Source organism: Ascaphus truei, chromosome 4, assembly GCF_040206685.1.
Source record: "Ascaphus truei isolate aAscTru1 chromosome 4, aAscTru1.hap1, whole genome shotgun sequence".
In the NCBI taxonomy this organism is placed as follows: Eukaryota; Metazoa; Chordata; class Amphibia; order Anura; family Ascaphidae; genus Ascaphus; species Ascaphus truei.
In genome coordinates this window covers 53507864-53534234 of record NC_134486.1, presented here as the reverse complement: position 1 = coordinate 53534234, position 26371 = coordinate 53507864, and the positions used below count along the sequence as shown (strand labels likewise).

The 26371-nt window shown below is 45.3% G+C and overlaps 1 protein-coding gene across 6 annotated transcripts in view; it reads left to right on the top strand.

The window, feature by feature from the left end:
• THADA (THADA armadillo repeat containing) overlaps nucleotides 1-26371 on the top strand; it is a 438996-nt gene that overhangs the window by 21607 nt on the left and 391018 nt on the right. For all 6 annotated transcript variants that reach the window (XR_012800897.1, XM_075595760.1, XM_075595761.1 and 3 more), the window contains exons 11-21: nucleotides 1736-2427; nucleotides 2694-2848; nucleotides 4908-5063; nucleotides 5284-5406; nucleotides 6056-6179; nucleotides 7115-7266; nucleotides 9382-9604; nucleotides 11032-11167; nucleotides 11437-11573; nucleotides 16528-16689; nucleotides 18838-18995. Coding sequence is in view for 5 of the 6 variants with exons in the window: in XM_075595760.1 (XP_075451875.1) it covers nucleotides 1736-2427; nucleotides 2694-2848; nucleotides 4908-5063; nucleotides 5284-5406; nucleotides 6056-6179; nucleotides 7115-7266; nucleotides 9382-9604; nucleotides 11032-11167; nucleotides 11437-11573; nucleotides 16528-16689; nucleotides 18838-18995 (2218 nt within the window). In the remaining variant the exon portion in view is untranslated. The remainder of the gene's footprint in view (nucleotides 1-1735; nucleotides 2428-2693; nucleotides 2849-4907; nucleotides 5064-5283; nucleotides 5407-6055; nucleotides 6180-7114; nucleotides 7267-9381; nucleotides 9605-11031; nucleotides 11168-11436; nucleotides 11574-16527; nucleotides 16690-18837; nucleotides 18996-26371) is intronic.

Genomic DNA, 26371 nt, shown 5'->3' with positions numbered 1-26371 from the left:
GAAGAGAGCAAATTCTAATCGAGGGCGTTGTGTGACTGTTTATACACAAAGTAACGGGAACGGCTTCTTGACATTTTGTCGGATAAATTATTCGTATACACCCATGTATTTTGTGTACAAATCTCAAGTCAATAGCGAGCTTGTTCCAGAAGTAAATTCTCGGTAAGAGAGCATTATACCATTACCCGTCACAGCTTGTGGTCACAGCAATGAGAAGATGGTGAACATCACCCCTGGCATTTAGACAGCGTTGGTGGGGGGGAGATATTCAGAGAATATAACTATTAAATGTGCAGTACGTTACTTCATAAATGGAATGCAATACTTTGCATCGCCCACTCGGTCCCCCATTATTTGTGTTTTTAATATAAACTGATTTATTTTTGGTTTTACGCTGCTTTGTTTTCATCTCTATTGTATTTTTATTAACATGGTTTTATTCTTATTGGGCAATAGAATGTACCCTTAAATTGTACTGCTGAATGATTTCTAAATATTCGAGCTAATAAATGCAGGAAACTTAATTTGTACCCATTATACCACGAGAGTCATGTCTTGCCATAAAGAAAGTAGAAACTACCTATTAAAATATAGCAAAATAAACTCAGGTTTAATGAATTAGCTCAGGTTAAAACAGGGTGGTATGGGGTGAAATGGGTTCTCCAAAGTTGGTGGAACTTCCAACATAAATGTCCATAATAATTAATCAGGACTGACGGACAGAGTGAATAGCGGAGTGGGTATAATGTGATATGTGAGTCACCAACACACCCGTCTCCTGAAGGTGACAAGCTAGGATGCCCTAGGGCACTCTAGTATGACCTCATTGGAGACACAACAGTGCTAATAACGGTACTCATCCATAGAAATCACAATTATAAATCATAAATAAATCTTACCCACTCCATCTGTCCTTCATAATCCTGCATGGTCCATCCAAATGGCGTGCAATCTGTAAGTAATTGTCCAGCAAGAGAAGAAGAGAGCAAAAACAGTGCACTGCCAGGGAGCCAGGTGGTGGAAAAATATAAAACTCTATTTATTCAGCAACACCAAAGGGTGAGACAAAAGCTCCTACGCGTTTCGGACCGTAGAGGTCCTTTATCAAGGAATAAAAATCCACAGATACATGTAGCACCTTTTCATGTCACCTGTATCCGGAAACGCTTCGCTGTTATAATTCAGGCGTCACCATATAGCCATGTTCTCTGCAGTTTACACGCATAAATGCATTTTAGTAGTTCATTCACATGTACCCGCAGTGATCGAGCTGAGGGTGCAGAATATAGCTCGTCCTAGTGGTTCAGACTGAGAAAACAGGTTCAATTTTTGTTATTACATCCCATGTGATAGAAAGGCCTTGACACAGACAGCAGTGTATCATAATTAAAGTGTAGCATCGTTTTTCAGCGTACAGTGCTTGGACATTTTTCTGTATTACACATTTTTATGACAAGATGCCTGGGGGGGTTATCTGTCCTGGGGGTATCATCGGCCACGTATTCGGACATCACAAAACATAGAAATGGGGAATGTTTCTACCAAATTAAGGGTAAAGGCAACTAAGGTGAAGAATTAGCTCAGGTTAAAACAGGGTGGGCAATGTGGTGATAAGTAAATTCACAATCGCATGACTGTAAGTTCTGCACTCAAAATCTAGTAATTGTCTTCTGTAAAAAATAAATATAATATTTTTTTGTGCAAAATGTTTTAATGGTGTATTTTGTTGTTCTAGCCTGAAAGAGTCATGCACGGCCATGTTACTGTCAAGAATTTTAGCGTTATGGACTACATCAGCCCTGGATGTTCTCAGCTCATGTTCCACAAACCTACGAGACAGTTTGAATGGCAGTTCAAGTGTCCTGGGCAAACTTCTGGAATATGTGTACATACACTGGGAGCATCCTTTAGATGCTGTCCGACATCAGTCCAAAGTAATCTTCAAGAACCTCCTCCAGATTCATCGGGTGGCTGTTTTTATATCCGACGAAGATGTGGACCCCTTTCTTTCAGAACTCACACGGAATTTATTACATTTAGAGTGGCACTCAAAGGGGAAGTATGCCTCGCTTGCGTGTCTTGTTGAATCTGTGGGAGCTGAGCGGATTTTGGCAGTGGATCAGACAATCCCAGCGCAAATCTTGGATGTTATGGGGGACCAGTCTTTTGCTCCCTATGCAAGTAACCTCTTGGAAGCCATGTTTGTGAACCACAAGATCCAGCTAATGTCAAGGTCTGGAGCCCACTCCTGGATTGATCGTTGGCATGACACGTGGGTGTCTCCTCTTCTGTTAAGACTGTGCGAAGGGCAAATAAGCCAAACCGTTTACATCATTGATTACCATTTGCCTAAATTACTGAAATGCAGCCCTGAAAGCTTGAAGTACATGATAGAGATTCTTCAGACCTCTGCTGCTACAAATGTCGGTAAGTGGGGTTTATTTCTTGGAATTGGGTTCAAGTAGCCGTTGTTTTTTGTTCTTGTACACGGCTTCCCAAAGTTTTATTTATTTTTTTCTTAAATCTAGATTTAAAAGCTTTTAAACACGTGCTATATTATGATGCAAATGGTAAAACTGTTGGAGAAGGTGTTAGATAGGTAAACATTGTCACTTTGTAACAACTCCCATACCCTTTCTAGTTTGAAAAACCTTTTTTTTTCCCCCCATCTACATTTGTTTTCTATTTTTTAGGATGTGGTGAAAATCGCGGTGCTCTTGGAGCTCTGATGGCATGTTTGAGAACAGCTAGAGCTCATGGGCACCTTAAATTTACTGAAAATCATGTGTGGAGTGGAAAGGTCTCTGCCGCCTCAATACAGCACGGTCTAGTCCACCGGCACGATCAGGTAAGGGAGCTGAGGTAGTACAGTATGTGTTGTTAGGATTGAACAAGCCGCATCACCACACCTTAAACCTGCACTTAACTTGTGTTTTTTTTTTTTAATCAGATTTCTTTGACCGTGTGTATGTGTCTACAACTCTTACATAGGGTTTTACAAAGAGCTTAGCTTTTTTTAAATAGTTGAGTTCCTTCAGTCCGAGCACCGTACCATACAGTAGCTTCTTTTGTCACTTTGCCCAGTGGTAACATCCTAATGTTGTTGTGAAGCAAGACCTGTAACATCACAAAGTGACACATTGTTATCAGGTTCCGTATTTCAGATAAGAGTGTGTGTAGTTCTTGATGTTGTATTGCGCTTGGAACTTAATAGGAGACAATTGACGCTGCAAGAGACGGCCTCCACCAGCATTGGATGGAAAATAATTGTAATGTGAACCAAGGAAAACGGCCAGAAATCTCATGTAAAATAAGTCATTCTTATGCAGCGAAAGTTCAGTGTCTTAGTCTCTTTGGGGGACCATCATCAGGGTCACATACTGTGATTCAGGGAGTGCAATATCTAGAGCGGAAAAAAAGGGATGGGGACTTTAACCCCTTGGGTGCCGAAGGGGCCGCAGCGTGCTAGAGTGTTTGGCAAACGGTGACCACGTGGTCGCGGTGTCCTTTTTACCCCGAAACGAAAGATCAGCCGTCCTCTTCCATTTCCCTGCAGTGCAGATCGCTTGCCGCGCAGGACGCAAGTGATAATACCTATGTCTTGGGGCACCCAAAGGGTTAAAAATCTGGGCCAAATGTAGGAAGCGTTACAAATAATCCGCTTACATATGGCACAGCGGATGTGCCTGTTTGTCTTCCTTTTTCTCTTCCGATGATCTTGAAGTGTGTGTCACTGTGTGTGTGTCACTTTGTGTGTCACTGTGTGTGTGTCACTGTGTGTGTGTCACTGTGTGTGTGTCACTGTGTGTGTGACACTGTGTGTGTCACTGTGTGTGTGTCACTGTGTGTGTGTCACTGTGTGTGTGTCACTGTGTGTGTGTCACTGTGTGTGTCACTGTGTGTGTCACTGTGTGTGTGACACTGTGTGTGTCACTGTGTGTGTGTCACTGTGTGTGTGTCACTGTGTGTGTGTCACTGTGTGTGTGTCACTGTGTGTGTGTCACTGTGTGTGTGTCACTGTGTGTGTGTCACTGTGTGTGTGACACTGTGTGTGTCACTGTGTGTGTGTCACTGTGTGTGTGTCACTGTGTGTGTCACTGTGTGTGTCACTGTGTGTGTGTCACTGTGTGTGTGTCACTGTGTGTGTGTCACTGTGTGTGTGTCACTGTGTGTGTGTCACTGTGTGTGTGTTTCATTGTTTTGAGTAGCTGTGGCTTAGTCAGCGAGCTGGTGATTTTGTGTTCTCTGCATTTCCTTAAGAGGAATATCTCGCCAAACTGTGCTCCCTATTTCCTTCATTTACCAACCAAGCCAGCGTGGAAACGTGGGGAACCTTACATTATTTAGCCAACTTGTAGTGTTACGGAGTATTATGGTCTGTTGACACGTGCATTGCCTAAATCAGGAGTGGCCAACTCCGGTCCTCAAGGGCTACCAACTGGTCAGGTTTTCAGGATATCCCTGCTTCAGCACAGGTGGGGCAGTCTTTGACTGAGCCACTGATTGAGCCACCTGTGCTGAATCAGAGATATCCTGGAAACCTGACCTGTTGGTGGCCCGTGAGGACTGGAGTCGCCCACTCCTGGCCTAAGTGAAGTGCGCTTTGTTCTCGGGGTAGTACTTTGTATGTACAAATACCACCACTCCTATTATAATATTATTATTATTATTAATAATAATAAAGAAAAAAGCATTCATTGTTGCAACTCTCTTTTGTTTGTAGAGCAAAATAATAGTGATATGTCCAATTGAAGCAAAGATACCTAAAAAAAAAATAGAAATGTAAATAATATCTTCCTTTCGCTATAGGACACAGCAATAATGTTTTTGTTTCTTGTCCTTTTTTTTTAAGCACAGCAACTTAAACACTGCATGACGTGTATTATATGTCCTTTCTATTTCCCCAGGTTCGTCTGGATGCTCTGGGTCTGCTCTGTGACAGCCATTGGAGCACAGAAGTGGTCTCGTTGGATGAGATGCATCTGGTCCAGTTCTGTCTGAAGTACAACTTGAACTGCCAGTCTCCTTCTGTGAGGCAGCAGATGTGTTACTTAATCAGGAAGGTACGTTGCCCATGTGTCCTATTGTCATCTGCACCTCTCGTTGCTGGTGTGATTGAGCATTTCAGCTCATTTTTAAACCCTTTTGGCAATGGGAGGCTTTAAGATGTTTCCATTCCATAAAGGTAAAAGATCTGTCAGTACTAAATATTTTTTAAGACTAGTACAAAGTTGAACTAGATAAGTATATTTAAGATGCTGTCCTACTTTTTTTTGTTTCTAGTTGTTTTGCCGAATACAGGAAAGCTCCCAAGTTCTCTACAAACTTCAACAGAGCAAAAAACTAAGGCGTCCGGAAGAAACAGAATCTGTGTGGGATCCTTCTACAGCTCTACAGCAGTATCGAGTAAGCACTGATCTGTGATCACAGCCACCTGCACCTCTGGTGCTTTCAAGTGATATCAATCATTATTTAGAGAGAGCACTCAAACAGGAGTAAGGTTATATACTCAGCATTTTCAAATAACCTGTTAGCTGCTCATAGAATTTTCTTTTGCCACGAGTGTCTGTTGATAGACCTCTCACTTTCTGGTGTGTGAAGGGCAAGACAACAAGCACATACCTTATTTATGGTTGTATGCAAACATGGCATAGCTGTGTTGGACAATCTACACTTCACTGTGCAGCTGTTTTGATATTGGCAGAGACATATGGGTAGTTATAAGTGCTGCAGAGTGTGTGGGGATTCCTGTGTCTAGACGAGGAATGGCCAACTCCAGTCCTCAAGGACAACCAGCAGGCCAGGTATTGGGGATATCCCTGCTTCAGCACAATGTGGTTCAATCAGTAGCTCAGTCATTCTGACTGAGCCACTAATGCTGAAGCAGCGATGTCCTTAAAACCTGACCCCTTGGTGAACCTTGAGGACTGGAGTGGGCCACCTCTGATCTATAATAACGCAGTCATGTTCTGTCCACCTGTCACAGAAAATGAATTGCCCTACTACACGCACAGACCTATTCTCAGATGTATCCATTCTTTCCTTCATGTTGCAGGATTTCATGGCCTCTATAGCAGACGACCTGTTTGGTTCTCTCTTTGCTGGTTCCTCGCATCCAACCAGGTTTTCAGCCTTAACAATGTTGGGATCCATTGCTGAAATTTTTCCAGTTGAAGAAGGTGAGGCAGTATTGGAGCTCAGCAAAGTCTGCCAGTACCATTTCTAGCTCTCCTTCAGAGTCTTGAAAGATTTAGTTAGCGTAAGTGTGTGACAGATTTGCAGTAGTATTAGGAAAAATGTAGACTTTCCATTTCTTCTGTCAATTACGAGTTGGATATATGTAGATGTACACATACTGTAGACATACAGATTAATTTTTTTGTTTGCTATATAATATAGTATGATATGTTACTAAATAAAATGAAATTAAAATCTTCCCATATTTAAGGTTATAAATATTACAAGTTCAGATATTAGTCGAAAATAATCTACCATTAATGTAAAAATTTTGTATGTGTATATTTTACACACACACACACACACACACACACACACACACACACACACACACACACACACCACACACCACACACCACACACCACACACCACACACCACACACCACACACCACACACCACACACCACACACCACACACACCACACACACACACCACACACACACACCACACACACACCACACACCACACACCACACACCACACACACCACACACCACACACCACACACCACACACACCACACACCACACACCACACACACACCACACACCACACACCACACACCACACACCACACACCACACACGTATATATATTTAGTTATATTTTTGTGTATATATATATATATATATATATATATATATATATTTTTTTTTTTTGTATATATTACAAATTGGCAGGATTGTTAATTTTAATAAAGTTCTGTGCTTTAAATAAAGATCCATGTTTCCGCTGATATAACCAGGGTGTTAAATCGCTGAGTTTTGATTTTGGAAATCACAGCGCAATTGTATTGGAAACAATGAATGAATGTTGTGTTTTATGGAATAGAAACTCAACTGTGTTTTTTCTTTCCTTCTAATGATTTCTTTGCACAGGCTCCTCTCAGACTGTATTTCCTCTGACTCAATCAGTCAGGAGTAACCATGTCCAAGCTCTCCTAGAGTGCTTCAGTAACACCTTTGAGGAAGTAAAACTTCTAGCGTTTGAGCTTCTAAGAAAGCTTCCGTCATCTGTTTTAGGCTTCCAGGTAATTATAGGCATATGGAGCAGATTCTGTTCTATCTACAAATATTATCATTGATGATCATGGCTGTTCTAGGTTGCCAAAGATATGCCGTATAAGGCGCAGGAGGCTTCAAGGAGGTGGACGGGATGGGTTTATTGGATTACCTTGTCATAGCTGAACAGTAACCTTTCCAGCTAGATATATTATAAAGATCTAAGTCATTGGAGCTTGACAGCCATGCAGTAAGTCCTCAATAGAAATGTATAAAGTCTTATTATATATGATATATTTTATTACATATTCCATCAGTTTTCAATTCCAGATTAAGAAACAAAAAGTTGTGGATAAATATTTGTGTGCTGACTTTTTAATACAGCCCAAATCATCGTAGCTTTGCGATCACTGCAGTATTATCTTATACATTTAATTTTTGGCTGACGGAGAGGCTTGCGGGTGAGGAAAATGCCCTTCAATTGAATAAACCGGTCCCCATATCTCCCTGTCTGACGCAACAAAATGAGTGTAACCTCTTCGTTACAGGGCAGAGATGCCTTGTGCTTGTAAAAATGGAATGTATAGCGCAGTGTATACTGTCAGCATTATACGAGGAAAAACTATTCATTTAAAACACGCCGTTCAAAAAATATTAAACATTTCTTAAATGATGAATTTATTACGATGTTGCAAATCCAATGCAATATATATTGCCACGTGAGCTCTACATTAAAGGAAGAGTTTAGCAGGTTTTCATGAATTGGGATGTGGAATTTCAAAGCCCATTTTGGCCGAGGCTTCTATTTGTAATGGAAAATATGGCTCTGAGTAGCTTGATTTTACTTCTGGCTTTTAAATCATTTATTCCATTGTTAAAAAAAAATGATAATTGCATTGACTGAAACGGTTGCTTTAATCTGGCGATGGGCTGCAACTGGGTTGCCCAAGTGCCCAGTACTTCATTTTATAAGCTTCCCACTCAGTGGTCTTCTCCACACACTCCACGCTGTGACTCCCGTTCTCCACACACTCCACGCTGTGACTCCCGTTCTCCACACACTCCACGCTGTGACTCCCGTTCTCCACACACTCCACGCTGTGACTCCCGTTCTCCACACACTCCACGCTGTGACTCCCGTTCTCCACACACTCCACGCTGTGACTCCCGTTCTCCACACACTCCACGCTGTGACTCCCGTTCTCCACACACTCCACGCTGTGACTCCCGTTCTCCACACACTCCACGCTGTGACTCCCGTTCTCCACACACTCCACGCTGTGACTCCCGTTCTCCACACACTCCACGCTGTGACTGCCGTTCTCCACACACTAATCTCCATGCTGGGACTCTCGTTCTCTGTGCACTAGTCTCCATGCAGTCCCTCCACTTCTTCACACACTTGTCTCCATGCTGTCACTCCACTTCTCCACACACTAGTGTCCAAGCTGTGACTCGCTTTCTCCACACACTAGTGTCCAAGCTGTGACTCGCTTTCTCCACACACTAGTGTCCAAGCTGTGACTCGCTTTCTCCACACACTAGTGTCCAAGCTGTGACTCGCTTTCTCCACACACTAGTGTCCAAGCTGTGACTCGTTTTCTCCACACACTAGTGTCCAAGCTGTGACTCGCTTTCTCCACACACTAGTCTCCACGCTGTCACTCCACTTATCCACGCTTACTCCACACACTAGTCTCCATGCTGTCACTCCACTTATCCACGCTGACTCCACGCACTAGTCTCCATGCTGTCACTCCACTTCTCCACGCACTAGTCTCCACGCTGCGTCTCGCGTTCTCCACACACTAGCCTCCACGCTGTGACACCACACAACTTTCTCATTGTTACGTTCAAACTTGTTTGTTTTTTTAGTGTGCGCGCTCTCTCATGAGCAGGGCCTCATTACATTTTCTATCTGTCTCCGCTTGTTTGTCCCTATTTGGTATCTCATTCTATTTATGTCACTTATACCACTCTGTGCTTCCGTTGTACCGCACTGCGAAATGTCGGCGCTTTATAAATAAACAATAATAATGATTTATATTTAATGCAGTCAGGAGTGCTCTACAGAATTATAACACTGTTGATACTGCCGAATGCCCTGTAATGTACACTGTTACCAGCATTGCTTTATTTTTTAGGACTCCGAGAAGCTCTTCGCTTTACTTCAAGCAGCAATGAACCTGAGCACAAGTACAAAGCATTTTGATTGTGTGACTGCTTCGTATCTGCTGAACTTCTTGATACACCAGGAAGGACTGCAGGCTGCGCTCTCCGCCTGGTTGCACAGCCAGCAGGGACTTTCGGGCTCTCGGACGCTTGCAATGGATTGTGCCAGTTTTGTGGAGAGAAACACATTTGCTGGTTGGTTTTAACAAACGCCATTCCCTACACCTTCCAAGTGAATGTATAACTATATAAAATGAGCGTCCTTGTTCTTGATATTAACTATCATTTTGAACGTTTTTTTAGCCACGCAGTAAGTGTTTGCGCTGTAGTGCGCCCTGGGATTGCGCTGACATAGTCTTATCTTTACGGTATTCTGCCGTGGGGGGAGATATCAAAGTGTGGCGGGGGCGCCTAGCACTTAGGTGGGGACTCAGAGGCAAAACAAAATGGAGTCTTACCTCCTGTATAGGTCCACCCAGTCCATATAGTGCATTGTAAGACGAATCGAACTGTGGCGGCTGTGCCGGGCCTACCGACTTTGTATGTACAGTGTCTGCAGCAGTGAGGTGAACTCCCACACTCCGTCCGTGGAGCGCCTCCTGGATCTCGGCAAAATTCAAACAGAAAACAAGGGGAAGGAATCCGGGGCAGCAACCAAATGGCAATATCGAAGTGAAGAGCAACCCGGTAGGTCGGGTAAGAAGGCTTTATTTGTACAAAAAGAGAACAGCAATCTCCAACACGGTGTAGCATGGAGATTGCTGTTCTCCCTTTGTACAAATTAAGCCTTCTTACCTGACCTAGCGGGTTGCTCTTCACTTCGATGTTGCCGTTTGGTTGCTGCTCCGGATTCCTTCCCCCCTGTTTTCTGTTTTAAGCCGTGCAGCCATCGTTTAAAATCCGACATGGTAACCAGCATTATTATTATCACAGGCCATACTGGGTAAGCAGGGTACGGCCTTAAGGCACCTTACAGCTCATTAAAGTACATGGGAAGTGAGGAGCCTTCCAGTGCTGGAAGGTACGTTATGGCTATTTTTCCCAAAGATCCAGTTTCACCAGTGAATCAATGTACGAAAATTGGTTGTGGCGAAATCAAACTTTTAACATTTTTACTTCACCAGGATTTTTAAACTTTCAGTGGGGGGTTTAAAATTATTATTATTATTTTAAGAAATTTAATGGCAGATTTGTGTATTTCACAACAGTTAATCGGTTTGCTCAAAAATCACCCATCTGAAATGCGCATTCACAAAGGCCGCGTGTGTGAAGACCGCATTGGTGGGTCAGGTCAGCTCTCAGTCACCGCTCTGCTTTCGGAATCCTGCACCCACAATGCCTTGCACAACACTGCAAGGCATTGTGGGGCGCGACTTTGTGAAACTGAACGATTGGTGACAGCTCTGCGCCAACACGGTTCTTCTGCACTCCTGGTCTTTCCAGCGCTACAGCAGATATATATTATTTAATAATGAATCTGAGATTAAAAATTGTTTCATAGATGTTATGTGGCATGGTGACTTCACTTGGTTGTCAGTGCAGTGTATTTAACCACACATTTCAAATCAATCATAGGAATCGTACACATTACCATTAGCAGACACAGTATGTTTTGGTTTCAGTGGTCCGGTTCTTGATGGCCAGCCTCGAGGATGAAATCTTCCAGGCTGAGAAATCCTTGTTGCAGGCAGCAGCTTCGTTCCCACTGTATGGCAGAGTGCATTGTATTATAGGAGCATTACAGCTGCTATCCCTGATGTAAGTGATCTTATGTACAGTGATGCTAAACATAACGGCATTAGGTTTGACTTGTGTTTTCAATTCACTGTGCTTCATTATAAGTCAAGCTCAATTAACCATGGGGGGGGGGACGACCTGCAAGCAATGATTTGCGAGCCCCTCGAGAAAGGTTAGAGGAAAATTCCAAGTAGCGGCTGCCAAGTTACGAGAAACGTTTATACTGTATGTGTAACTTCACTAAATGCTCTGGCCCTTATTTTCATTATCACTGTTGTCATGTCTTCCAGGGACCTCTCAATGGTGACAGAATGGCGGCAGGTGATGTCAGAGCTCATCACGATGTCATACAGGCTCTCTGCTATAGTATCTCCGGTTGTCCACAGCTCATCCCCAGAAGGTCTCATGCCAATGGACACAGACACCGGTAATTATGTTTAACAATTGTTTATTTGCTTGATGTTCTTTATCTTTGCAATATATTACAAATTCAATGCCACTGTGTCTTCTTTACCCTTGGATCCCTCTGTCCCTATGAGACAGGTAATACAGATTAGGGCGAGGGAGACACAGATGGCTCTGGCTGTGCATCAGTGGCGTAGCTAGACATGGGCGGGCAGCCGGGCAAAACAATTTTCAGGGCCCCATTAATATTAATACTGAATGTAATTTTTTTTTCTCCCTCCCCCATCCTCTCCCTGATCCTCTCTCTAATCATTAGCTCTTCCCCCCTCACCAGCTCTCCCCCCGCTCATCATCATCAGCTCCCCCTCACCAGCTCTCCCCCCGCTCATCATCATCAGCTCCCCCTCACCATCTCTCCCCCCGCTCATCATCATCCGCTCCCACCCACCATCTCTCCCCCCGCTCATCATTATCAGCTCCCCCTCACCATCTCTCCCCCCGCTCATCATCATCCGCTCCCCCTCACCAGCTCTCCCCCCGCTCATCATCATCAGCTCCCCCTCACCAGCTCTCCCCCCGCTCATCATCAGCTCCCCCTCACCAGCTCTCCCCCCTCATCATCATCAGCTCCCCCTCACCAGCTTTCCCCCCTCATCATCATCCGCTCCCCCTCACCAGCTCTCCCCCCGCTCATCATCATCTCCCCCTCACCAGCTCTTCCCCCGCTCATCATCATCAGCTCCCCCTCACCAGCTCTCCCCCCGCTCATCATCAACCGCTCCCCCTCACCAGCTCCCCCCCCGCTCATCATCATCCACTCCCACTCACCAGCTCTCCCCCCGCTCATCATCCGCTCCCCCTCACCAGCTCTTCCCCCGCTCATCATCATCAGCTCCCCCTCACCAGCTCTCCCCCTGCTCATCATCATCCGCTCCCCCTCACCAGCTCTCCCCCTGCTCATCATCATCCGCTCCCCCTCACCAGCTCTCCCCCCGCTCATCATCAACCGCTCCCCCTCACCAGCTCTCCCCCCGCTCATCATCATCCACTCCCACTCACCAGCTCTCCCCCCGCTCATCATCCGCTCCCCCTCACCAGCTCTTCCCCCGCTCATCATCATCAGCTCCCCCTCACCAGCTCTCCCCCCTCATCATCATCTGCTCCCCCTCACCAGCTCTCCCCCCTCATCATCATCCGCTCCACCTCACCAGCTCTCCCCCCGCTCATCATCATCCGCTCCCCCTCACCAGCTTTCCCCCCTCACCAGCTCTCCCCCCGCTCATCATCATCCGCTCCCCCTCACCAGCTCTCCCCCCGCTCATCATCAGCTCCCCCTCACCAGCTCTCCCCCCGCTCATCATCCGCTCCCCCTCACCAGCTCTCCCCCCGCTCATCATCCGCTCCCCCTCACCAGCTCTCCCCCCGCTCATCATCAGCTCCCCCTCACCAGCTCTTCCCCCTATCATCCGCTCCCCCTCACCAGCTTTCCCCCCGCTCATCATCATCTGCTCCCCCTCACCAGCTCTCCCCCCTCACCAGTTCTCCCCCCTCACCAGCTCTCCCCCCTCACCAGCTCTGCCCCTCACCAGCTCTCCCTCTCCTCATCCTTATCAGCTCCCCACACCAGTTCTCCCACCCTCATCCTCAGCTCCCCCTCACCAGCTCTCCCCCTCCTCATCAGCTCCCCCTCACCAGCACTCCCCCTCCTCATCCTCATCAGCTCCCCCTCACCAGCTCTCCCTCTCCTCATCCTCATCAGCTCCCCCTCACCAGCTCTCCCTCTCCTCATCCGATCCCCTCACCAGCGCTCCCCCCTCACCAACTCTCCCCCTCATCATCATCAGCTCCCCCTCATCTGCTCACCCCCTTCATAGCTCTCTCTCTCTTCCCCTCAGCTCCCTCTTCCCCCAGCTCTCTCTCTCATGCCTTCCTTTGGCGGGAGGAGATGATCAGAGGAGCTGGGGCAGCAGACACTGGAAGTTATAAAGACTTCCGGGTCAGACTGCTAGAGGGCGCTCCTCCCCTGCCTTGCTGATTCCTCTACCGCCGTCTGTTTGCCGGGGGCCCACCGCTGCATACCATCTCCCCCCACTTGTCTCTACGGAGGGGGGTGGAGGAGAGAGCAGGCCCCCGAGGAGTGCAAGCCGCCAGGCTCTGACCGGGCAATAGCTACACCCCTGCTGTGCATGCATTTCCTGAGCACACTGGTATTGGGCAAAAGGGAGTTGCCAGAAATCAAACCCCTCCCAAGTCTCTGCTCACCATGTTTACAAACTAACTGCAACAATAGTTTTTCTTAAGCTTTATAGGTGCCGGAGTTGGAGGCAAAAAAAGGCCTCAATTAATCGCTTTGGTTCTAGGAGGGATTGCGCCCTTAAGCCATAGAACATGTCTGAGTTTTTCGCCTCTGTTGTCCTACGGAGACTGAGCGTGAGTTTTCACTGAACCTAATAAAAATGGCATGTTTTTATCAGAATGTCATAAGGAACGCTGTGCGATCAGATCTTTTTTTAACTTTTGGGGACTGATGCTTTACCCAATTGGAAACTTCTTACTGTAGCGCATGATCGTGTTTGTCCCGTCGCCGACCTTCGTCGCGACATTCCATGCTCTTACCGATCGCTACGTAACTTTATGTCGCTGTTGTAGAATAGAGGGCTGTAGTAGGTTGCGCGATCGGCCCACGAACGTGACAAAATGAATAAAACAATGAAATAAATAAATGCTATCCCCCAAATTACTTGTAGGTACCAGTTTGGAACACGTATGTTTTTCTCAGTGGGGACATGGCTATTTTTGTGCCAATCGGCGCACTTTTGCATGGCTATACGCCTATACCCATTGTGAATCGCAATTTAATCAGTGTACCCTGGCAGCTACAATGTATTCTTATGTTACTAAGGTAACATTATGTATTGTACAGTTTACAGCTCAAACTGCGGGGAACATTGGCAACAAATTTTCCCAAACAGGAAAGTGTTAGAGGGATCTTGCGGTGCTGGGCGGGTGGGCTAAAACCTGTTATTTCAATCAAAAGATGCCGAGTATATTAAAACTCATTAAAAGTGGCACCAAGTTGAATTAAAAAAAATGCAGTAAGTATCTAATGCTACAGAACTGATTTATTAAAGAAAAACTCATGTGTGTCAGATATTGCAGGGTTTGCTCCTAGACCAACCATAACATGTTGCATTCATTAGAGTTTCCCTTTTTATTGCAAATCCTATATATACTATTAAGTGGGACTGGAGCTTTAATTAAGATCCACAAGCTGTTGATTTAAAGTGAAATTGCTGATTTCAAAACACTGCTTACGTCTGCTTGTTTATTGCTTGACAAATGTTATGAATTCATCCACCATGTGAAAGAGAGCTCTCGTGTCTTGGCAATGGTGTGTATGATCTGCTCCGTTTGTGCTGGTGCGCTTTTTGGTCTCCCTTTTCCCTGTATTGCATTGAGTAGCTGCACAGCCTGCCTGCCTGCCCTACCAGGATGTGAGTATTTGCATATTTTTCAGGGGAACCTGCCAATGAGACTGATGGTGAGTGGGTTGCACCACACACCACCTGTCTTCAGGAGGATAGTACCCATTATATGACACAATAGGTACTATATCAATTGTTAGTACCCTGGTACAGTGGTCTGGCTTATTATCATTTTGAGATATACCTGCATTTGAGCGCTAAAGCTATTTTCCATATTGCAAAACTAGTAAGAAGGCTACTTCTGCATCGCAAGTTCCTGGATCGTGTGCTCCAGTTGCCTCTTGGATTTTGCTTTTGAGTCTCTGCTTCAGAAAGTTTTCCCCATTTTGTTTCGTACATTTGCATTGGTCGGTGAGAGCTGGTAGCTTTGCGAGAGCTTTTTCTCAGGCATGCACATCGGGTCAATTTCTGGCGTCGTATGCTGCGTGATCGTACACTAGTATCTATGTTAAGCATATACCACTGTGGCATGTTGTGACTGTTTGCATCTAAGGGTACGGCCACAGTGCCTGCGCTGCACGCGCGCCTGCGAGGCTGGCGGCGCGTGCAGCCGAGTCGCCCGGTCTGCAGTGAGCTGCAGGGGGAAAGACGGGGGGGGGGAGGGGCTGTGACATCACCCAGCAGGTTTGCCCTCATTGGCTGAACCGCCGGGGGCGTGGCCTAAAGCTCCACCGCGACTCCTGATCTCAATTTTCTTGAGAGCAGGAGTTTCTGTCGGCGCAGCACGACGCCCCCCCTCGCAGCGGGCCCGGCCCCATTGTGGGGCGGCTCTTGCCCCTGCAGCGTCCTGCACAGTGGGCGCTGCATTAGCCAGCGGGGACCTGGCCTAATGCAACTAGAACAGACCCACAAACTGCTGGTGACCGGCATATTTTTTTTTTTCTAAATACAGTGTTGCATTTTATAATGTATTAACATGTTACGCTCCTGTGTGCTTAGTATTTTTGGTTGCAAAGTAAACTAGAAACGGTGCATAACGTAATGCGGATATAAAGCAATGTAACCTTGTGTGTGTGAATGCTGTAGGTTGGATCAGCACTCAACTTCATTCAAAGCTCACTCCCAAAAAAAAATAATAATAACATTTTAGGACCATTCTTTACCTGGATTATAAATGCACTCTGATTTAGTTTATGACCTTATACAAGTATAAAGATCCCTTGAGAGAAACTCTATTGAAGACTAATGAAAACCCCCTCTTGTCGCAGCTCCTCCTTCTGGTGTGTGCTACATTGGCCCATTATTTCTTTAGGAGTTTTACAGTCGAGCAATCTTGGGATTATCACATGGTCTTTAACATTCACATTTCTTTTGATGACAGTACCTCTCCTTTTCCTTTTGTTGTTTTGCTCCCTTATGTAGCCATGCGATTCGCATGCTAACCTCGTGGCTTTATACCACGAGAATACATTCTCGGATGAAGCGGAACCTGTTCAGACGGTCCTGTTGTTGCGTCACCATTGCTGACTGTGCTCCTCTTGTCTCTTCTAGAAGCTGCGGCTCAGTTGCACATGATACTGAATGAGATCCAGCCACGGGACACAAATGATTACTTCACCCAGCCAAGAATATTACAGAAACACCATGACCTAGATTCTCAGCCCCTCCCTGAAGACAATGTGCCATCCAATACTTTGTGTGCAGAAATGAAAGGTAATGGGAGTAATGACATGTAATTAAAGCAATTAAATACCTTTTATTAGTCCACTAAGTTTATAGGTCATTGGAAACTGTCTGTGTTGAACATACAGCCAATGCCTTTCAGCGGTTTTTGTTTGTTTGTTTTAAGCTGGATCAGAGTCTTTAAATATACAAATGCGGTGATTTTTCGTAGTCTGGGATGTATATGCAGAACATGTCTGTCGCCCGTTCCAGTCTCTGTAACATCACACAATGTTTGCAGTAGATTCGATGCGGGTTGCACTTCCTGTTAGTGGACTATCATTGCAATTTTTCAGAGGGTAAATGATACAATACAGAGCTTTTCGAACCCTAAAAGTACTCTTGCAGAATGAATAAGGGTTTAAAAGCTCTCTACACTAGAATTTCATTGATGAAAAACACTGTTGGGCCACTAAAAGGTGTCACAACCCACATCAAAGCTACTTTTCACAAGGACCAATACAGCGCTGTGAAAAAGTGGAGATATTCAGATTCTAAGCATGAACGTGTGTATATATGTACAGATAATGTGTTGCTTTTTTGCTTCCAAATCCGTTCCACAGAGATTGTTGAGGTGGTCTCAGCCTGCTGCTATGAGCAGTTTTGAAGGAATGCTCTTTCAATGGTCTGAGCTTGGGTACTGGCTCTGCACTGTGAATTTATTACACGACTTGTGGCTCCCTTTGGTTTCACCTCTCTGCTTAATAAAACCACTACCTGATGACCACTGGGTGGAGCTGTGGGACTGCTATTTATTAGATTCAAGCCATAGGCATAATAATATTATTCTGAGATGTACATGACACGTGCATACTGTACCACTGCATTGTATTATAGGTCAGGGGTCAGCAATGCAGAGTGATTATGTTTTAATGTACATAATAGGGAGAAACTCCGGTTTCCAAGTTTTAATTTGTTCTTTGGTTCAATACTGAATAATTGCTTGCAAGTGAAATGATGGCTTGCTGCACAACACACTCCTTTCTAAAGAATGACTGGTTTAGTTCATTTTAAACAAGTAGTTTATTCTTTCTGCTTCTAAACAATTCATGTTTACAGATATTCTGGTTAAAAACACTTCTATCAGCTTCTGCTTACAGATGAATAGATCTAAAATACTACTAAATTAAAATATTGCTTTCTTAATAGCATACATTTAATGGTCATATTATTCACTGTGTTGTGGCGTGTTCCGGTTTATCCTGGTATTATATATGTTCAATGACACTCCTGCCACTAGTGAGTAAGGCTAAGGGACCGTCCTGGGCCTCGGTGGCGTGGAAGTGTCTGATCGTCAAGTAAACCGCTTTGTTGTTTAGAATTTGGGGTGACAGCTATTCCCCTACTCTAGATAGATATATCTATATATATCTATATATATCTCGAGAAAAACGTTGTGAACCCCTTAGGACCATCACATATTTCAAACCTAAAATGTTATTAGATCTTCATCTAAGTCCTAATAATAAATATAGCTAAAGATAACCTGATCAAACAAATGACACAAAAATGATAGTTTTTCAACCGTTATTTATCCACAAATTATTCAACATTTCAACATTTATATGTGAAAAAGTATGTGACCCTTTAGATTCAGTACACGGTGGCGCCCCCATTGAGCAGCAATGAATTCAACTAAGTGTTTCCTGTAACTGCTGGTCAGTGTCTCCCATCGGTTTGAGGAGTTTTGGCCCATTCCTGCTTACAGAACTGCTTCAGCTCATGACCCACTTTCAGTTCAGCTTTAGGTCATGGACTGATGGCCTGACATTCTCTTCTAGATTCTCTTCTGATAGAATACAGAATTCATGGTTGTATCAATGATGGCAAGCTGTCCAGGTCCTCGGGCAGCAAAGCTCCCCAAACCATCACACTCCCAGCACCATGCTTGGGCTATTTTAGCAACCTTCAGACAGGCCGCAATGTTCTTTTTAGAGAGATGTTTTTTTTCTCCCCCAAATGCTTATTCGTTGTGTTTGGTGCAGATTTGCCTTTCGTTTTTCATTTAACATTTTCTGTGAGTCCATGATAAGCTAAAATATATACGGGCTACATGATATAAATAAATACACACAGCATATACCGTTTTTTGCTCCCCCTTCGTTCCTTTGATTGATGGTCTCTGGTGTGTTTTCGCAGTGACAGAGGGGACTTCCTGCAGCGTCACCGCTCAGATGGTGCTGGTGTGCTGCTGGCGGAGCATGAAGGAGGTCTCGCTGCTTCTGGGAATGCTGTGTCAGCGGCTTCCTCTCCAGACCGAGCCTGACTCACCTCGGGGACTGATAACCGTGGAACAGGTACACAAGTTATCTCTTGCTGGTTTGCTGCCAGAATGACCAGCGGTGGGATCTGTGTGTAGAGTCGTTTTATATAGTAGAACAAAACAAATGGCAGCTTTTGGTCTAAAGAGCTTCTATTAAATGAGCTGCGTTGGAGGAACAGTGAGGTCAATTTCCTGAGGTTACATGAAGGCGGTTTCTAGTTTACCAGCTCCCTGCTTCCCATCCAGTTCACGCAGTCCTGGCCCAGTCAGTGTGTTACAATATGTTCAGGCTCTCTTACCATTGCAAGGATTCCAAATGCAGTCCCTAAGCTTGGTTATTTTGAGTTGCTCATACATTTTGTTTCATCGTGATCACACATCATCTAGAAATCATGCATGTGGTTTCTTCATTTTGGGTTGAGGGGGGGGGGCGAGGGAAATGTTGATATATAATATTTGTTGAGGCCTCATACAAATGGCAGTCATTAGCTGCTTTCGTAGAGCTACCCCGAACTCGGTCATTGGGACTTTGGAATTGCTCAAGCATTATTTCCTTTGGTATGAGCCCCTCAACAGCCACTAACAAAAGCAATATGTATTGTATTCTCCGTGGGATTTGTTATTGTGCTGTTCAGAGGAAGGCCATTAAACAAATACAGTATTTAGTGAAAGCTGAAATCCACTCTACTCACCATAAAAAAAAATGGCCTCTTGTTTTTACCATTGCACAATATTTTGCTGCTGTTTTTAGCAAATGCATCTTTTTTTAATTTCTGTAGCCGAGTTGTGGAGATCTCCGTTTGTGAAAATGTGTCTGACTGGGAGAGGAACGCAGACGCTGCCATGCACACTTATTAAGATAACGCAGGTTACCATGGTAAACGCATGAAAACTCTGCAAAAGAAATCCGTACCACATAATCCCTCAGGTTATGTTATGACTTCATTTTTATTGTTTCGGGAGATCGCGGCTTGAATGTTTTTTTTCTTTAGGAATTTTCCATCGCCTGCAGCCTTGTGTTCTCAGGAGTTAAACTCTGGGAGATTTATAAGTCATTTTCTCAGAGACATGCTAATGCTTATCCGGGAGATACCATGTGGCTCTTGGGTCACTCTCACTGTGGCGGCCAAAAGGAAGCGGCGTGTGCTGTAACTTCAATGTAATGCCTCTACTTTGACAAGCGTGACCATGCCTCCATTTTATTGTCACTTAATCCAAAGATGCTTGTTGGATTGAGTCTCCAAGTGAGATTATTGTGGTGGTATGTTTGATGGGTTTTAATGTAGGTGTTTGATGCCTGAGAAAAATAACCAATATTTTACACAGTTGTTGAAACTTTGTTATCCAAACACTATTCGCATTTTTTTTTAACCCCTTTGGTGCCTCCTAACGTAGGTATTACATCCTGGGTCTGGCACTCCAAGCGCCCCATGACGTAACCGCTACACCAGGGTTTCCCAAACTTTTTTTTCCGTGACCCGGTTATTTTTTAACTTCTTTTTCGTGACCCACTAAAAATTTTATCGCCTATAGGGCCTGCACAGACACACACACAGCCACTGATATACACACACACACACACACACACACACACAGCCGCTGATACACACACATACACAGCCACTGACACACGCAGCCACTGACACACACACACTGATACACACACACACATGCAGCCACTGACACACACACCCAGCCACTGACACACACACCCAGCCACTGACACACACGCAGCCACACAGACACTGCTACACACACACACACACACTGCTACACACACAGAGACACTGCTACACACACAGAGACACTGCTACACACACAGAGACACTGCTACACACACAGAGACACTGCTACACACACAGAGACACTGCTACACACAGAGACACTGCTACACACAGAGACACACACACACACACACACACAGACACTGATACACACACACTTACACTGATACTGATACACACAGACACTGATTCACACACAGACACACACACACACACACACTGATACAGATACACACACACACACACTCGCTCTCCCCTATACGCACACAGACACAAACAGTGAATTACAGGCAACGACGGATTTGAGTGACTGGAGGGAGGGACACGTTGCTGGGGACACTTGGGTGGGTGTGAGGGAGGGGGCCAGGGGCACTTGGGTGGGTGGGTGGGAGGGAGGGGGCCAGGGACACTTGGGTGGGTGGGAGGGAGGGGGCCAGCGACACTTGGGTGGGTGGGAGGGAGAGGGGGCCAGGGACACTTGGGTGGGTGGGAGGGAGGGGGCCAGGGACACTTGGGTGGGTGGGAGGTAGGGGGCCAGGGACACTTGGGTGGGTGGGAGGGAGGGGGCCAGGGACACTTGGGTGGGTGGGAGGGAGGGGGCCAGGGACACTTTAGGGGGCCAGGGACACTTGGGTGGGTGGGAGGGAGGGGGCCAGGGACACGTGGGTGGGAGGGAGGGGGCCAGGGACACTTGGGTGGGTGGGAGGGAGGGGGCCAGGGACACTTGGGTGGGTGGGAGGGAGGGGGCCAGGGACACTTGGGTGGGTGGGAGGGAGCCAGGGACACTTGGGTGGGAGGGAGAGAGCCAGGGACACTTGGGTGGGAGGGATAGAGCCAGGGACACTTGGGTGGGAGGGAGGGGGCCAGGGACACTTGGGTGGGAGGGAGGGGGCCAGGGACACTTGGGTGGGTGGGAGGGGGCCAGGGACACTTGGGTGGGTGGGAGGGGGCCAGGGACACTTGGGTGGGTGGGAGGGGGCCAGGGACACTTGGGTGGGAGGGAGGGGGCCAGGGACACTTGGGTGGGTGGGTGGGGGCCAGGGACGGGTGGGTGGGGGCCAGGGACACTTGGGTGGGTGGGTGGGGGCCAGGGACACTTGGGTGGGTGGGATGGGGCCAGGGACACTTGGGTGGGTGGGAGGGGGCCAGGGACACTTGGGTGGGAGGCAGTGACTGGGTGGGGTGACTTACCTTGCCGCCGGACGCTTTCCCCTGCTGCCGCCCCGATATCCCCTGCGGGACGAGGTGGGCTTGGGGGCACGGGAGGTGGGCTCAGGAGGGGGTGCCACGGGAGGTGAGCTCGGGAGCTGGCCGCGGGGGGAAGCGGGCCGCAGTAGGAGCTTGTACTTCCACCCTCCCCCATGTAGCGTGCGGGCCGCAGAGGAGCTGGTACTTCCTCCTCCGTCCCACGTTGGGAGTGGGGGGGGGGGAGGAAGGGAGCGGGCCCTGCTTGCCCTGCGCAAGCTCGCGGGACCGCGGGGGGAATCGCCGCCATTTTTTTTTAACTTGAGCGGGGGGGACGGGAGACACCGCGTGGCCAGCCTCGCTGCGACCCGGCAATTTTGGTGCCGTGGCCCGGTGCCGGGTCGCGACCCACCATTTGGGAAACGCTGCGCTAGACTCATGTTACGTTTTATGTCTCTCTAGGGGAGATGGCGTTCTGCGCTCCTGTGAGAGCACTGAGTGCTGTCTGGCCAGCTGTGGCGTGGAAGAGAGCTCCGCTTTTGTTCCTTAATCGGTAATGCCACAATCACGTGATCTCGAGGGGCACGGACATTCTGGTACTGTGGCCCCTCCCGCGCCCCAAGGGTCCTACCACTTTCTTGCTTACACTTTTTCTTCTTTTTTTTTTTTCAGCTTTGTATCTACAGGCAAATTGTTAGTCATTTTCTTTGCTTTTCTCTTTTCCTTTGTCCTTTATTTTTATTTTTTGTATAAGAATTCTGATTCTATTGTTGGCCAAACAGCTAAAAATGTGAAACTTCTTATTTGAGAAGCGTTTTAACGGACCGTTTGAAAATAAGCACTAATTTTTTTATAGGCATGTAAAAATTAATAATAATCAAATATATCTAATACAATCTAAGTATAAATATCCTTTACATATGCCGTATTTTTATATATTATACACACACAAATCTATCCTTTCCTCAAATCCTCATCGCTGCCACAAAGTGACTCTTCCCCCTCTTCCTCACCCCCCACCCCTCCCCCCCGTTTTCCTCAAAACGGCAGAGACAGACACCATGCCACCAAAGTTTTTCAGAGCCATACTTGAACAATTGTTGAAGACTTTAGATTAGGAAGAAAACGGAATCAAAATCAACGGTGAATATTTGAGTCACCTTTTGATTTGCAGATGATGTTATTTTTGCCACAAGTTCAGAAGACCTCCAGCAGCAAATGGAGGAACTCGCGGAATATGGTCTTCCACACTGTATGAGTCTCGGCAAGACCAAAGGGATGGTCAACAAATTTGTTAAGTCTGCAAAGATAAAAATAAATGGCATAGAACTAGAAGAAGTTGGAGACTGTGTACCTTGGCCAGCAAATACCGATGGGTGGGAATATTTCTGAATGATATCAAAAGGAGTAGGAAGATGGGATTGAGCGCATTTGGAAGAAACAAGAAAAGATTTAAAGAGAACCTTCCACAATGCATTCAGAGAAAAGTTTTCAACCAGTGTATTCTGCCCGTGCTCACATATGAATGTGTAACTTGGAACCTAAATGCAAAGATCATTCAGAAGCTTCAGATAACGCAAAGAAGTATGGAGAGATGTATTCCAACGTCTGTCATCACAAGGGCGAAGAAATTAAAATGGCTGTGGGCCACACACATCACAAGAAGAAATTATCATTGTTGGACAAAGATGGTTCTTGACTGGATTCAAGAGAGATTATAAGACCAAGGTGATTACTAAAAGTAAGATGCCAGGATGAAATCAGAAAATGTATTGGAACAACGCGGAGCAGAGGCTAGAAACCGGAGTACCTCGAAGATCATTTTGCACCACCTTGACAAAGGTCCCATTCGTGGACCGAAACGTTGGTTTTGTGTTTATTTTTTCAATAGACTTGTTTGTTCAGTTTTGGAGTGCTGCCTGCTGATTTCGTTTCCAAACGGTATCGTATTGCTTATTCTTCATTATAAAATTATATATATATATATATATATATATATATATATATATATATATATATATATGTATATGTATATGTAGAGGTATCAGTACCGTGTTAGCCGAGCTTCAATAATCAAAAAATAAATAGATGATACCGTTCTGTGGCTAACGAAATGCTTTTATTTGTGCGAGCTTTCGAGATACACTGATCTCTTCTTCCGGCGATGTTACAATGAATGAAGCAAGCAAAGGGAATACTTAAAAACAGTGTCTCTTGGAATGTTATCTGTGCTTGTCCTTCCCCCGGTGTGGATGAGATTTATGGCTAGAGGTGTTAAATGGTTCCTGAAAGTAAGTGATGTAAGAGTGTGTGTGTATCTGTGTGAATATAAATGAATGGAGAGTCCATAGTGTATACAGTTCTTTACAAAAGGGGTGTGTGGAGTGGGAGTTAATATAAATGGTGTGGGTAGGTGTGGAAATGTGAGAGATAGTAGCATAACTAAAAGTGTGTGTGGATACTATGTGGTCCCTATTGGTGTATAGTAATGGAAAAACAAGGAGTATTAGTACGTGTAAGAGACAGCTGTGTGTGCATACATATAGCACAGTATGTACAGACATGGCCTTTAGCGCTCATGGGAAGAGAGTTCACTTGTGTCAGTAATGACTCATAAAATTTCGATCTCTGTTTAGGCCACCGTTAAGTGTCCCGAACAGTTGCATAAATTTGTATTCATGCAACCGTCTCTCTTTCGGTCTTTTAAGATTACCTTTGAGTATGGCAACTCTCAGATCGTTCATCTTATGGCCAGAGTCAGAGAAATGTTCGCCGACAGGACTGTCTCTTGTTCCGCGTGTGAACCTGCATCGCCACAGCATCTCCTAGCTAAAAAGACGCACGTGAATGAAGACTGCATAATCCTTAACTGTTTTGTCACTAGATCAACATTAAGAACTTGGGGACACTTTAATAAACAATTAAGAAGATTGTAGTTAATAGTGCAGAGAAAAAAAATTGATGAATCGCTAACAAAAAAACAGGAAAACATCAGATGAGACGAAACCGTTACTGAAGAAATTAAGCAGTGCCAGGACGCAAGAACAAGAATTGAATATGCAGAGCTATGCAAGGCAATCCAAAAGCGTGTCGCTGAAGATGTAAGAGTTTCATTTGTATGTGACGAAGAAGACTATCGAAGATAACAAAAGCTTAAAGACGACGAAGCAGCGACTTCAGATTAGGAAAAGGGAAACCATTCCACTCAAACCAGATGGATGAACAAGACTGTGCACTTATAAAGAACATTGAGGACTTCTACATATTGTGCGAAAAAACCCCGATTAAACGGGGCACAATCCAGCAAATGAAGGCGAAGAAAACCACATCCGTCCTTCCCGAACAAGTGGCAAAGGTAATAAAATCAATGAAGAGAGGAAAGGCCCCCTGGGGAAGATGGAATTAAAACTGGAATCTTGAAAGAAGCTGGGGAAGAAGTATAGGAAATCCTTGCAAAACTCTCTACATACTGCTGGAAGAGCAGGAAAATCCCAGAACAATGGAGCAATGCCTGAGTGATGTTTCAGTTTGCACCTGGATCCTTGTTTTCATAAAGGTGTAGTCGCAGACCAAAACATTGACCATTGTTTGATGCTTTGCAAGGCCTGGGAATGATGGCGTATCTCTACAATATTTTTTTTTGTTGTACATTTATGTTTAAATACATAAACAATTTACTGTATTTTTTGACACATTTGTTTATTGGTCACCAGGCCGCTGGCATTTTCCAGAACAATGTTATGATTTGAGAGCCAAGCGGCCTTCCCCCCCACCCCCCCTCTCCCAATTCTCTTTTACTAGGATGATAGAAAATGACATTCTTAAAAAAATAAATAAAAATTTTTAAACTAGTTTTCATATTTTAACCATGAAAGCTAGAACACCATCTGGGATTATTCAGCAGACATAAGCACAGTGTTTACAAGAAATTAATTTACCACAAGCATTTCATTTGGAAATATCATGGATTTATTAGGTTTCTGTTTTCAATTGTTGACCTTCCCTTTCCATCTGGCTTCAAGAAATGCACTTTTCAAGGGAAGGAGATTGAACGATTCCCACACTTTTTAGGTTCTAATCTGTTTTTAAGTTCGAACGAAGCTTTTATTTCATTTTAAGGTGGTGCGATAATCCACAAGGAAGTAAACCTTTTGTGGAGAAAGTTGATCATCTGATATGTCGTGAAAACTGCAATGTGAATATTTCTCTTATACCATCTTCAGCTTGTGTGTTTCATCTGCCCCGCAGCTGTGTGTTCCCTGCTGTGCGCTGATTCAGGGGGATAGTCGATGGTCTAAATATTTCTTTGTTGTTTATTCTTAATTTATCTCAGTCACGCTGATGTTAATATCAAACTGCTCTATTCTTTTCATTTGAGATGTTCACTTGACCCGGTGTTTTGGTTCTAGTTTAGTCTAAAGTCCTTTTTGGGGGGGGAAGG